Source organism: Dunckerocampus dactyliophorus, chromosome 8, assembly GCF_027744805.1.
Source record: "Dunckerocampus dactyliophorus isolate RoL2022-P2 chromosome 8, RoL_Ddac_1.1, whole genome shotgun sequence".
In the NCBI taxonomy this organism is placed as follows: Eukaryota; Metazoa; Chordata; class Actinopteri; order Syngnathiformes; family Syngnathidae; genus Dunckerocampus; species Dunckerocampus dactyliophorus.
In genome coordinates, this window is record NC_072826.1 from 10,234,006 (window position 1) to 10,246,647 (window position 12,642).

Sequence of the window (12,642 nt, forward strand, 5' to 3'; positions counted from 1 at the left end):
CCCATCTGCTTGAACCTGTGACATCAAGTGCAACCCAGCAGTCTGAGCAATTGTATTAGCTTTTTCCTGTGAACATTTTGCCCACTTACTAACTTGGTTTCGTATTTGTCTCTTGCCCAACACCATTGCTAGCCCAATGGAGAGGAGGACACGGAAGAATTAAATGGTGTGGACTCAAGCGCCATCGAACAACCCGAGTTTGAAGCTCTGATGGCCAAGTTCCACTTTGTGGACCTGGCTGGTTCTGAGAGGCTCAAACGCACTGGGGCTACCGGAGAGCGAGCCCGTGAGGGAATTTCCATTAACTGCGGACTGGTGAGGCAGAAACAAATAAAGTCATTCCCCGTTTTATCGCGGTTATTTGGTTAATTGGCGATTAGTGAATGAAATATTTTCTGAATTATGGCATATGAAACCTGTTTACGGTCTTTTAAATACGGTTTTTAACATTATTAGAGCCCTCTTATTCATGAAATAATGCCCATATAGTCTCCTTTACATTTGTATTACCCAATATAGTAGATATGATCAAAAATAAAACACATTACACATAAATAAGATAACATAGACTCACACATTAGCAGTTCCTTGTTGATTTTTTCAGGACAGTGTACTTCCCACACTGGCTATTGTCTCATCAATGTATTGTAAAGGTGGCTTTAAATGGCTTTACACTTGTATCACCCAATATGGTAGACATAATAAGAGTAAATATGCTATTTAGCATAAATAAAACTCCTGTTCGTGAGTGTCACAGTATGTATGGAATAGATGCCTTTTCTGGTGATCACGTCTGGCACTTGTCTCACCCAACACCGACACTAAATAAACAATTAGAGTGCTTCTTCCTTGTATTTATATTTTTGTTCATTTAGTTAGTTCATTGAGCCATTTATATGCTTGAAAATGTTTAATTTAGGCCAAGAATAAGTACAATTTGCTAATTAAACCACGAAATAGTAATCATTTAGTAATTAATTTTTTTGTGAAAAACCTTCATAGAGTGAGGGCACAATATTCAAATTGCGATGTAGCGAGGGATGACAGTAGCTTTTTTTATTGTACCATTCTTTCTTTGTTTATGGTAACACCTGTTTATGATACATTTGTGTGTGTGTGTGTGTGTGTGTGTGTGCGCATGCGCTAGTTGGCCTTGGGAAATGTCATCAGTGCTCTAGGCGATCAGACCAAGAAAGGCGGCCACGTCCCCTACAGAGACTCCAAACTCACTCGGCTGCTACAGGACTCATTAGGAGGCAACAGGTACAACATTTACTGATACGTGATGCTGAAATAAGTAACACAAAAGTATAGTACCGTACTTGTTTTGGGTCATATAGTGGCATATAAATTGGCCACAGCTATAGGTACACCTGTATGGTATCATGACATCAGCACAAAAATTGTATCACAAATAATGACTTTACAACAATAATAATTGGCAGTTTTGATTGACACTGTATTATTATTATTCAATTGACTTTATATTTTATTGGGCATGTTGTATACGTTCACTGTACATCTGTAAGAAATATATAAATATATTATATATACAGTATATATACTGTGTATATACACTAGTTTAACTTTATTCTTTTTTAACAATTAATTACATTAAAATTGTGGTCTTCGTGCCACATATAGACTGAAAAACCAGCGTTTCGAGCCTTGCAGCCCAGTACTGTATTGATGAGTTAATCAGTAAATGAACAGTTATGCTCAACATTATTCCTTGATAATAAACACAAATATACGTATGCAACTCCTCTGCACTGATATAGACGGTGGCTTAAAAAAACCTTCACTTACTCACTGATTCAAGAGCAGTCATTACTGTTTCTCTCTAGTCGTACAGTGATGATCGCCTGCGTCAGTCCGTCTGACCGTGACTTCATGGAGACCCTGAACACGCTGAAGTACGCCAACCGGGCCCGTAACATCAAGAACAAGGTGGTGGTGAACCAAGACAAGACTAGCCAGCAGATCAGCGCCCTGCGTGCTGAGATAGCCCGCCTTCAGATGGAGCTGATGGAGTACAAGGCGGTGAGTGAAGGAAGGTGGTGGGAGGACAGAAGGAAACTTCGAGACAAATGTATTAAGAGAAAAAAGGATGAAAGTGGATGAGGGCTGAGATGAGGAAAGTGTCAGGTGAAAGAACAGCGCTCGTATGACACACTGCTAACTGATGCAATGATGTGGTAAGGAACCATTAAAAGACAAGGCAGGCTGGATAAGATTTATCACAAGTAGAAAGAATAGCATCAGTAGCAGCAAAAGGAAATTAATGCACTTCCGTCTTTACTTTAGTGCAAGCAGAAAGTCAGGATACAGATTAATCAGTGCTACATGTACAGTGGAACCTCGGTTAGTCCGTTAGTTTTTTGGTTAACGTCAAAGATTTTCACCACAATTTTGCCTCAGTTTTCATGCATTCTCCAGCTAGCATTCAATATGGCGTGCATCTTGTCGTGTTGTTAATACACTACGTGAGTCCATATGTATTCTAAATACTGTATATCTTTTAATCAGAAAATGTCCTTCCTTGCTAGTATCCTATTAGCTAGCGAACCAAATAGCAACCGGAACTGGAAGTTATGTCATCAGTGGTTGACTCTAAAAAAATGTTACCTCAAAACATGTTTTTATAGTTTCATAATTATAGTTTTACATGCATAAAACAATCCTGAATGCATATAAATGGAAATGAAAGGGCTAATTGAACATTTAAGGTTATTTTTTTACCTTCATTGAAGACAACTGTTCCCAAAGACACAATGTGGCAGTGAGACACCACACGGACACCATCTTCCTGTTTTGTCATGACTTATTTCTTGAATCCAATAGTGTTTCTCACCTTCTTTATCAAAATGCTGGCACTTACAACTTTCTTTGGCTCCATTTTGGGTTAATGTCTGAAGGGGTATGCAACTGTGAAACGTTTGGGAACCACTGGGTTACAGTATTGAGGTGAGAAACGTGTCAAAACAGGAAGGTGGTTGTGTTTGAAATCCATTCCAACTCCTCTTTGAGGTGCAATACTGCACCTACCATGTTGGAGTGTGGCTCAGACTTACAGTACAAACGTGATACGGCAACCGGACAGAAGCCGAAGCCGATGTTATCTGATGTTCAAAATGCAGCCAAATCCCGACCCCTATTTCAAATCAGAGTTAGAGCTACAGGATCCATGACATCTATGACTCGCCTTCACTTTTTGACCCCTGGCTTGTCCATCTCAAATGTGATTAAGTGGTTGATCGCCAAGGGCCTCGGTGACTCGAGAGTAGTGAATGCGTCTTGACCTGGATGCGGTAATAAGGGATGAGATGTGACTGGAAGTAACACAGGCTTGTGCCAATGGACATAATGATGTTTGCGTGCTGTGACCGGATTAGACAGGGACTCACTGTTCATAGCTTATGCAATTGAGTTTTATAGTGGTTAGTCTGACAATAGGAACTTGACGGGCCCTGGACAGACCAACCAGCACCTTGTCCAAAATAAGTCACAACTATTGCATTGTTGAAAACATGCTTAACAATAGAATGACAGCAAGTAGAGTGCAAGGCTGAAGCATCCTGATATGGATCAGTACCAAATTGTACACCTTCAGAGATGCACACCGCTTGCATATGCAGGATTTATTACTTTATTCACTTAGAGGGGAAAGCCAAAAATGTTGCCCTATTAAAAGATGTGAAAGTGGAAAATGCGGACCCAGACATGAATCTGGATCCGCACTAAAATGTTACGTTCCTCCTTGCCTCAAGCTCCACCGCTACACAATGTTTGGTGGGCATTGGTGAAGCAGTTTTTGTGTAATCCTGCCATCACACAAGCAAAAGACTCCTTGTTTTCAAGTCTCTGCAAGCGGACAGCTGTAGTTTCAGTGGGACTTTTGGACCAGCTGTGGTTTACCCTTTGATCTGTGGTCTGTGGTCATGGGTGTGTAGGGGAAGCGTGTGGCATGTGAGGACGGTTCGGAGGGTTACAGCGACCTGTACCAGGAGAATGCCATGTTCCAAAGAGAGAATGATACACTGCGCCTCAGGGTGAAGGCCATGCAGGAGACCATCGACCATCTCAACACGCGAGTAACACATCTGTTGGCCAATGAGGTCAGCGTGCTGCTCACCAAGTCAAGTATGTGTACCCTCTTATGATTAATATTTAAAACACATTTTAGTGTTTATTTTCAGTTTGACTCAAACCTCCTTTATCACCTCTAGGTGAGGGCAACCAGGAGATTGGGGCTCTAATTCAGAACTACATCCGAGAAATTGAAGAACTCAGGTAAGAGCTTCCTAAGTACAATTCTGCTTTGAAGCCATCAGAAGTACAATGTTCCCTCGCTACATCGCTTTTCACCTTTCACAGATTTGCTGTTTTGCTGATTTTTTAAAGTGCAATTTGTGTTGTATGCTCATGCGAGAGTTAGAGGTTTCCCCCCCACCTCCTCAGCCAACTAAATATAGAGCCGCAACAGTCCTGATTGGCCAAAGGAGAACCTTTACTCCCTACATGTCTCTCTACATTTCTATGTTACATTTAAATTGATATTTCTATTTCTACATTACATTTATTGGCCACAATTTTTTAGGAGAAAAAAAAGTTATTTTACCAAAATAAAGTGATAAAAATCCGGTTATGCTCTTAAATTATAATAAAAAAAAAAATTGTATGAAAAAAAGAAGCCATAATATCATGAGAACAAGAGGAAAAAAGTACGGAATTAAATCTTCTCTTGTTGGATTTGTTCAATCAATCAACCAGAAGTGTTTTAACAAATATTTAATGATATTATGATATTATATGGCATAACTCATGTAAATATACTGTATATATGGTAGGTCTCTGTAGAAAAAAATAATTCAGGTTTCCCTTGGAATTTTGATATTCATTGTTAAAATGATGTCTTAGGTCTCATAAAGTTGTGACTTATTCTTAAAAAGAAAAGTAAGGCCTTTTTCTCTTAATTTTATGCCTCTTTTTCTTCTCTTTTTATGCCCTTAAAATGTGTCCAACATTTGTCTAACACTAACCCCAGCAAAACATAATTCTTCTCTCTGGTATCAATCTGTCATTCTTCTGTAGATCCAAACTTCTGGAGAGTGAGGCCATGAACGAATCTTTGCGACGTCAGGCTGCTCGGCTGTCCTTTCGTGTTCCCTTCCCCTCTTCGGCTCTCAACCCCGCCCCCGGTCACCCTCCCGGCTCCTCCCCTGTAGTCATGTCCATGGAGGCGGAGATGACGGATGTGTTGCGTCGAGCCAAGCTGGACATCGAGAGGCTGAAGAAGAAGGAGAGGAGGCAGAGGAGGATGAGGTGAGGAGACCATCTCCTCATATTCATCCATATATACTACTTTTTACATTTGTGAAACTCCGCATATTAAAAGCTCAGAGAACATGATGAGTTCTTATTTCCCAACCCACTGATTATCTACTTCCCCTTTAAGAGGCGCATGATCATTTAGGCAACCAGTCCCCGAATGGAACTGGGCTGCAGCCAGAAGTAAAGCTGGCTTTGGCACAGAATGGTTTCATTCAGCGCTGCCACTGGGGTCATGAGAGAGTAGAGTGCACAGTGCAAACGGCTAATTGGGATTTAATGGGATATAGATGGACGTAGATGGCACTTTTAAGATGTGATGCCTCATAAGCGAGGTTGCAAAACACAAAGCAAGGAGGAGAGTAAAAATGGCAATAAAATATAAAGAGCTAAAAGCAAAAGAGATGAAAAAGACTTTGCTAATGAGTCAGATTTTTATGTTGAGCTCATCACTTGGGAACCTTTTCAAAGTACTAATGGATGTTAGAGTGACATCACACTGATCAATACTGTTACACACTGTAGTTTATGTGCAGTAGGGATGACTGACTAAATTCATTTGATTAGAAATTGGGCTAATTGGTAAATACATTTTGTATTGCTCTTTGGTGGCATAATATAGAAAGGAAAGTGTTTATTTTTCTATATATAATCATCCCTCTCTATGTCACGGTTTTGTCATCACTCTCTCACTCTATCGTGGTTTTAACTGATTAATAACATTATCTAATTCATAAATGATTGCTGTTTTGTGGTTGACTGTGGCCTATTATTAGTCAAAATATATTGAAATACAAGTTATTTGTAATATGGTCACTAGGCGTCAGTCATGTTACATTGATGAGACATGACGTTACATTACATTACCTTCACACTGCAGGTAGTCAGCCATGGCATGTCCGACGTGATCTAGTAAAAAATAGGTGCTCCTCTCACTTTGTGTGGAAGTGGTAAGCTTGTGGTTTCTTACTTTGTCCTTCTTCCCCACTCCATTTGAAACACTTTCTTAAGTTTAGATTAAGTACATTGGAGAGGAGAGCCGCACGGTGGCCGAGTGGTTAGCATGTTGGCCATCTTTGTGTGGAGTTTGGATGTTCTTCCCGTGCGTGCGTGGGTTTTCTCCGGGAACTCCGGTTTCCTTCCACATTCCAAAAACATGCATGTTAGGTTAATTGGCGACTCTAAATTGTCCATAGGTATGAATGTGAGTGTCAATGGTTGCTTGTCTATATGTGCCCTGCGATTGGGCGCCGACCAGTCCAGGGTGTATCCCGCCTCTTGCCGAAAGTCAGCTGGGATAGGCTCCAGCAAACCCCCGTGCCCCTAATGAGGATATGCAGCATAGAAAATAGATGGATGGACATTGGAGAGGCTAACTAGTTAGCTCGGTAGCTTGCGATGCTAGCGGTGGTGTCTCTTATGTCCCTGCAGTGATCCTGTAGCCTGCAGCACATGCAGCAGCTGACGTCATGTTGTCTTCATACCACATACTAGTTAAATCTGAATCTCTGCTGGTTGAGTCGTGCACTTCATTTTGCCTCCCTTTTTGTCAAGATGAATCAACAATCAATTCCACGCAATCTACTTAATTTTTATTGATCAATGAATCAACTAATTGGCTATTATGCCCATCCCTGATATACAGGTTTAATAATTATTAATTAATATTAATATTCCTCCTGTTACAGTCCAGAGTTGGAGAAAGGTTTGAAAAAACGAGTGAAATTACACACCCACGAGAACGGAAACACCGGGCAGAACGGACAGAATGGAGATGTCGATTCAGATGACAATTACATTGAGGTAATATTGCATTCGTGATCTGATGACTCACAACTGAGGCAAAAAGAAGAACGTCTAATGATGTCTTTATCTTTCTGTGCAGGACATCATGTCTCCATTGCAGGAAGAGAGTGGTTGCGATGAGGAGGAGGAGGAGGAGGAAGAGGAGGAAGGGCGAGAGGAAGACGAAGAGTTCGACACCGATGAGAGCCTGGTGGACTCAGACTCAGACACTGATGAGAAAGGTGTGCTTCTTTATGACTTAATCTAAAATATTTACTATTTTGTCCTGCCTAAGAAGTTCTAGGATTCATTTTTAATCTTGACACCAAATTTGACCTGCTTGCATCAGTCAGACTAATATATTGAAACTATCCCCTCTAAACATTATGTTCATTAGCTAAGATTAGTGGCACTTGGTTTATTAAAACATTGTGATGGCAATTGGCTGTTGTCATTGTTATGTGAGCCTTGCCTTTGCTGTTCTGTAAACAGCGAATGAGGGAGTGACTGTGTCTGATGGACACAGTTCACAACCAAAGGAGATCACTGGTCGTTTAGCCTTGTAGTGTGGACAAAACATGGGGAAAATACAAAACAAACACATCTTTAAGCAGTCAAAGTCAACATGAAGTGAAAATCGTGTGGTTTTTTTTTTACCTCATGTGCACTGTGTCTAACCTCTGATCTCCAATTTTTCAGCCAACTTCCAGGCCGACCTTGCCGATCTGACATGTGAGATCGAGATCAAGCAGAAGTTAATAGATGAGCTGGAGAACAGCCAGCGGAGGCTTCTGATGCTGAAGCTCCAGTACGAGGAGAAGCTTATCCTGCTGCAGAACAAGATTCGAGACACACAACTGGAGAGGGACCGTGTGCTGCAGAACCTCAGTAAGTCCACTCCTCAGCGCATGGTACTTTAAAGTGACCTAACATTACTGCATGGCTCCACAGTGTCCATGGAGAACTACACAGAGGAGAAGGCTAACCGCATAAAGCAGGAGTATGAGAAACGTCTTAAGGAGATGAACCGTGATCTTCTAAAGCTCCAAGCTGCACAGAAGGAACACACACGTCTCCTTAAAAACCAGGGCAAGTATGAACGGGAGCTGAAGATCCTCCAATCCGAGGTCAATGAGATGAAGAAAGCCAAAGTGAGTGAAACGCCAAGAAGATAACCCACAGTGAAAAGAGATGAAGCTGTGCGCTGTAGGAAGTTCCACCTGTCATGCTCCTTTAGGTGGCGCTGATGAAGCAAATGAAGGAGGAGCAGCAGAGGAGGAGGTTGGTGGAGGCCAAGAAGAGCCGTGAGATTGCCCAGCTCAAGAAAGAGCAGCGTCGGCAAGAGGTCAGGAAGCGGCATATTGAACAACCGTACAAGCAGTGTTTAAACTCCATTACTGTTATGAATTACTGTTGTACAGTAAGTAATATCACACAGTTTTGAGTGTGTCGGCCTCTAATGACTAAATATGGTACAAATCGAGTGGTCAGTTAGAGAGGCACCACTTTTGTGTGATGACTATTCTTTCTATATTATCTCCCTCACACAGCCTGAGTGTGTTTAGTAAAATAGATAACTACTATTTAATTAAAAAATACATATATTTGTAACATTCATTGTTTGATTTTGTGCACAATTTTCCACTCTCAGTTTTTAAAACTCAAGTTTATAGTTGACGTGCGAAATAAAGACATGCGGATGCCAAAAGCAATAGTTTTGTGATAAACAAAATGTTTCTACCATTCTATACAATAGCTAACTAGCTCAGCCAGCAATTGAGTCACCTAATTTAAGATAGTTACATACCGTAATACCTAACAAAACACATGAGAAAGATTTTATTAATATTACTGTGTTAACAACACTTTAAGGAAAAGTAACTAGTTCAATATAAAGGTAGATTTGAACTGAAACTCTTCCTCCATCCTGCCCATCAGTTTCAGATCCGGGCGCTAGAGTCCCAGAAGCGGCAGCAGGAATTGGTGCTTCGTAGGAAAACTCAGGAAGTAACCGCCCTGCGCAGGCTGGCTAAACCCATGTCGGACCGCGTGGCCGGACGCGTGGCTCGCTGGAACCAGACTCCACCGGTTACCGACTCTGGAGCAGAGTTGTCTGCCAGCACTGCAGCGAGCAGCTCCGAAACCGAGAGCGGGAGGACTGTGAGCGGGCTAGTGCGGCAGTGGAACAACAAAAACAATACATATGGCTATTTGGGTGAAAGCGAGGGTAGCATGGATGGAACACGGGTCATTGGGTAAGATGGCCTCAATCAAGTACTTGACATGTATCTGTTCAAATTTATTTGGATCTTTCACACCTCTTTTGCTTCCTCACAGCAGCAGGAAGAAGCTGCAGCGCAATCCGGTGGGCCTGGTCGGCACTGCAGCAGGCCGAGCCGGAAGTTTCTCCAAGACGGCCCGGCAGAAGTGGCAAGCTCTGGAGCGTCGTGTCATGGATATCGTCATGCAGAGAATGACCATTGCTAATGTGGAAGCTGACATGGACCGACTCATAAAGGTAGGACTCTTGACTTTGTTACCAGAAGGACATTCTGACCTGTGTGTTTGTCCCCATTTTTTTAATGAGTCAGAAGCGAGAGGAGCTGACAGCTCAGGAAGAGGCGCTCTCACACAAGAGGGAGGTATTAATGGCCGAAGGCGAGGGCCCAGAAGCAGAGGACCGCCTCCTTCTGGAGATCAGTGAGGATATCGAGGTGCTGAACGCCAATATCGACTACATAAATGACAGCCTGTCTGACTGCCAAGCCACCATTGTGCAGATAGAAGAGACAAAGGTAAACTACAAACAAAATGTTGTATTCTTGAACTTACCTGCTATTCACAATTCGCAATCATGTTACAGGATGAATTGGACTCAGTGGACACCTCAGTAGTGATCAGCTCATGTTCCCTGGCTGAAGCACGCCACCTGCTGGATCATTTTCTTAAGGCCTCCATTGACAAGGTCTGTGAATTGGTCTTTTTTGTTTTTTGTTTTTGTTTGGTTTGCATTGTACTGTATGTCTTCTGGAGAATATGCAATATGCAGAGTATAGCTCTGTGTTGTGGGCCATGTTTAACATAAAAAGCAGTGTATTTGTGACTATTTTAATTTGACTTTTTTGATTTGACTATTTGTATCATATTGAATTGAATTTCAGCCTGGTTCCAGTGGTTAACATCCAGACAAGCTTTAGAACAGTGGGAATGGATGATTGATGATGGATTTTTTTTAGCCTTAGTGAAAGTTTACACTCTTATTTTCATCTTCATTGTAACTTTATTGTACAGGAGATTAGTTTCATCATCTTGAAACATGTTGAATTGCATTGTCCTTATCAAATACACATATAATTGATTTAATAGATGAATTGCAACAACAACAAATGTCTGTGTACAATATCTGTGATCTCTGTGTTTGTGTGTAGAGTTTACAGGTGGCTCAGAAGGAGAGTCAGATCAGACTGCTGGAGGGTCAGCTCAGACAGACGGATGTGATTGGTTCATCCCAAAATCACATGATCCTTGACGCCCTGCGAGAAAAGGCAGAGTGCATCCCTGAACTCCAGGCTCTCATCCACAATGTCCAGCAGGGTGAGGAACAATCTATATGTATAAAGAAAGGATGGATGGACTAAAGTGCAGATTGTTTCGGTTTCACTGTGTATTTTTTTTTTTTTATACCCCACTTTTAGAGAATGGCTACACCAGCACAGACGAAGAACCGTCTGAGTTTAGTCAAGCCTCCGACAACAGGTGAAACTACAGTTTGCATCCTTTACAACCTCCCTGCCATAATACAAAATACACCATGTACACCTCTTTGACTCTCCCTTTTGTCTCTTCTTCCAGTGTCTCTCTCATGAAAGAATCCAACAGCCAAGATGATTTCAAAATAAAGGTAAACCTGGTTTTATGTTGATGCAGAGTTGCTAAATTACAAAATTCTACATTAAAATTGAATTATTAAAGAGTAATATTACATGTTAAGTTTTTTTTTTAAAGCCATCAAAACATCATGTCATTACATATTGCCATTAAATGTTCTGCTTCACTGTTTGAAAATATGGTTAATTTGTTTTCAATGATTAAGGTGATCTCTCTGGACTTTTATTATTAACCAGAAGGTGGCAGTGTATGCAAACATTTCCAAGTTCACTTTTCTTTCTTGCTTTTGGGTTCTCTGGGATATCATTTCCAATGTCACACACGTCCCTTTTTTTTAAATCTTGGTATCATTTACTGTGTTTCTTTTCCTCCAGATTTGTTTGACCACATATTGCTTTCCCTAGTCTCATTTGGAAATGTAATATTTCTCATAATCTTCTAGATGGCTAAATTTAACATTTCTTGATTTTACTGTTCATGGACTGCCTTCTGTGTCTCATTTCTCTTCCTCTGCTTCCTTGTAACGCAATTGGTTCACACCTCCCACGCAGATGGAGCCTCGTCTGTCAGCTCAGATGAAGGCGGTGTCGGCCGAGTATCTGGGTCCCGCCCTGGAGGCCTCGTCGAGCGGCAAGCAACAGCAATTCACCAAGTCTCTGGCGTCGCTCACCGATATCCGGGAGGACGGTCAGAGCACGGCCACTGCGAGCCTCGGTCTGGGCCTATCGCTACGTGACCCCTACCTCAGGGAACGTGCATCACGCACCATGAGCTTACCTATCCGAGGACACACCTTGTAAGTCAACCAATGTGGCACTGAGAGGAAGCAAAACATTATGTCCAGTAATTGATTATAAACAGTAATACATTCAACATCCACAGCATTAAAAACTTTGGACACTGATACCTAATGACACCCAGGTAAACACTGTATCGACAATTGTGCCTTTATTTACAAAGCTCATCTTCAGGTCTTAAGTATGATGCAGTGCTGTTCTACATGACTGCAAACTGCAACCAAAATAGTAATATTATTGTCTTTGAAAAGCCAGATTTTAAAATAGAGCTCTTGTTTGGAAGCTTTTTTGATTGTGCAAGTGTGCACAGATAGATATTTCACCTTTTGGCATAACAGCGCCCCAAAGATACATCCAAATCAGACCTACAGCCATTAAATTTGTGAGTTCTGTTGTGACCTAAAGTTACCTAAAAGGGGTTGTACGCAAAAGATGCCCTCATAAGCTGACACATCTGGGTAGATTTTGTGCAAAATAGCCAAGTCAAGGTGTGTCATACTGAATAGACTCCTACCCATAAAACTGAATGTTTTTTTTTATATGTTATATTTGTATTTACAAGTATATGAGGTGTTTCAGAAGAGTTCCAGGACTGTTAATGTTGATCACATTGAGGTTGCATCGTCCACTGCGAGTCCTTGCCACCGGGTCAGACGATCAAGCAGCCTGTCTATAAAAACATCCTGCGGCATTTGCTTCATTCGGTGTGCAAGAGGTGAGAGTTGTAGCGGGACCACTGGTGGCAGCTTCACCACGACAACGTGCCTGCTCCCAATGCCCTGAGCGTCCGTTCCTGGCCGAGAAGAGCATGTGATTTTTTTCCCTCTTTCCCAAACTCAAG

At 41.6% G+C, this 12,642-nt stretch overlaps 1 protein-coding gene across 6 annotated transcripts in view; it reads left to right on the plus strand.

The window, feature by feature from the left end:
* Positions 1 to 12,642, plus strand: part of kif21b (kinesin family member 21B) — a 79,983-nt gene that overhangs the window by 32,413 nt on the left and 34,928 nt on the right. For 5 of the 6 annotated variants that reach the window (XM_054784009.1, XM_054784012.1, XM_054784014.1 and 2 more), the window contains exons 6-24: positions 133 to 315; positions 1,148 to 1,263; positions 1,848 to 2,043; positions 3,954 to 4,143; positions 4,230 to 4,293; positions 5,095 to 5,325; positions 7,020 to 7,134; positions 7,217 to 7,358; positions 7,816 to 8,004; positions 8,068 to 8,267; positions 8,354 to 8,461; positions 9,055 to 9,371; positions 9,454 to 9,634; positions 9,708 to 9,911; positions 9,980 to 10,081; positions 10,545 to 10,710; positions 10,812 to 10,872; positions 10,969 to 11,017; positions 11,556 to 11,800. In XM_054784009.1, coding sequence (XP_054639984.1) covers positions 133 to 315; positions 1,148 to 1,263; positions 1,848 to 2,043; positions 3,954 to 4,143; positions 4,230 to 4,293; positions 5,095 to 5,325; positions 7,020 to 7,134; positions 7,217 to 7,358; positions 7,816 to 8,004; positions 8,068 to 8,267; positions 8,354 to 8,461; positions 9,055 to 9,371; positions 9,454 to 9,634; positions 9,708 to 9,911; positions 9,980 to 10,081; positions 10,545 to 10,710; positions 10,812 to 10,872; positions 10,969 to 11,017; positions 11,556 to 11,800 — 3,059 coding nt within the window. The remainder of the gene's footprint in view (positions 1 to 132; positions 316 to 1,147; positions 1,264 to 1,847; positions 2,044 to 3,953; positions 4,144 to 4,229; positions 4,294 to 5,094; positions 5,326 to 7,019; positions 7,135 to 7,216; positions 7,359 to 7,815; positions 8,005 to 8,067; positions 8,268 to 8,353; positions 8,462 to 9,054; positions 9,372 to 9,453; positions 9,635 to 9,707; positions 9,912 to 9,979; positions 10,082 to 10,544; positions 10,711 to 10,811; positions 10,873 to 10,968; positions 11,018 to 11,555; positions 11,801 to 12,642) is intronic. The other variant, XM_054784010.1, reaches the window with a different exon arrangement.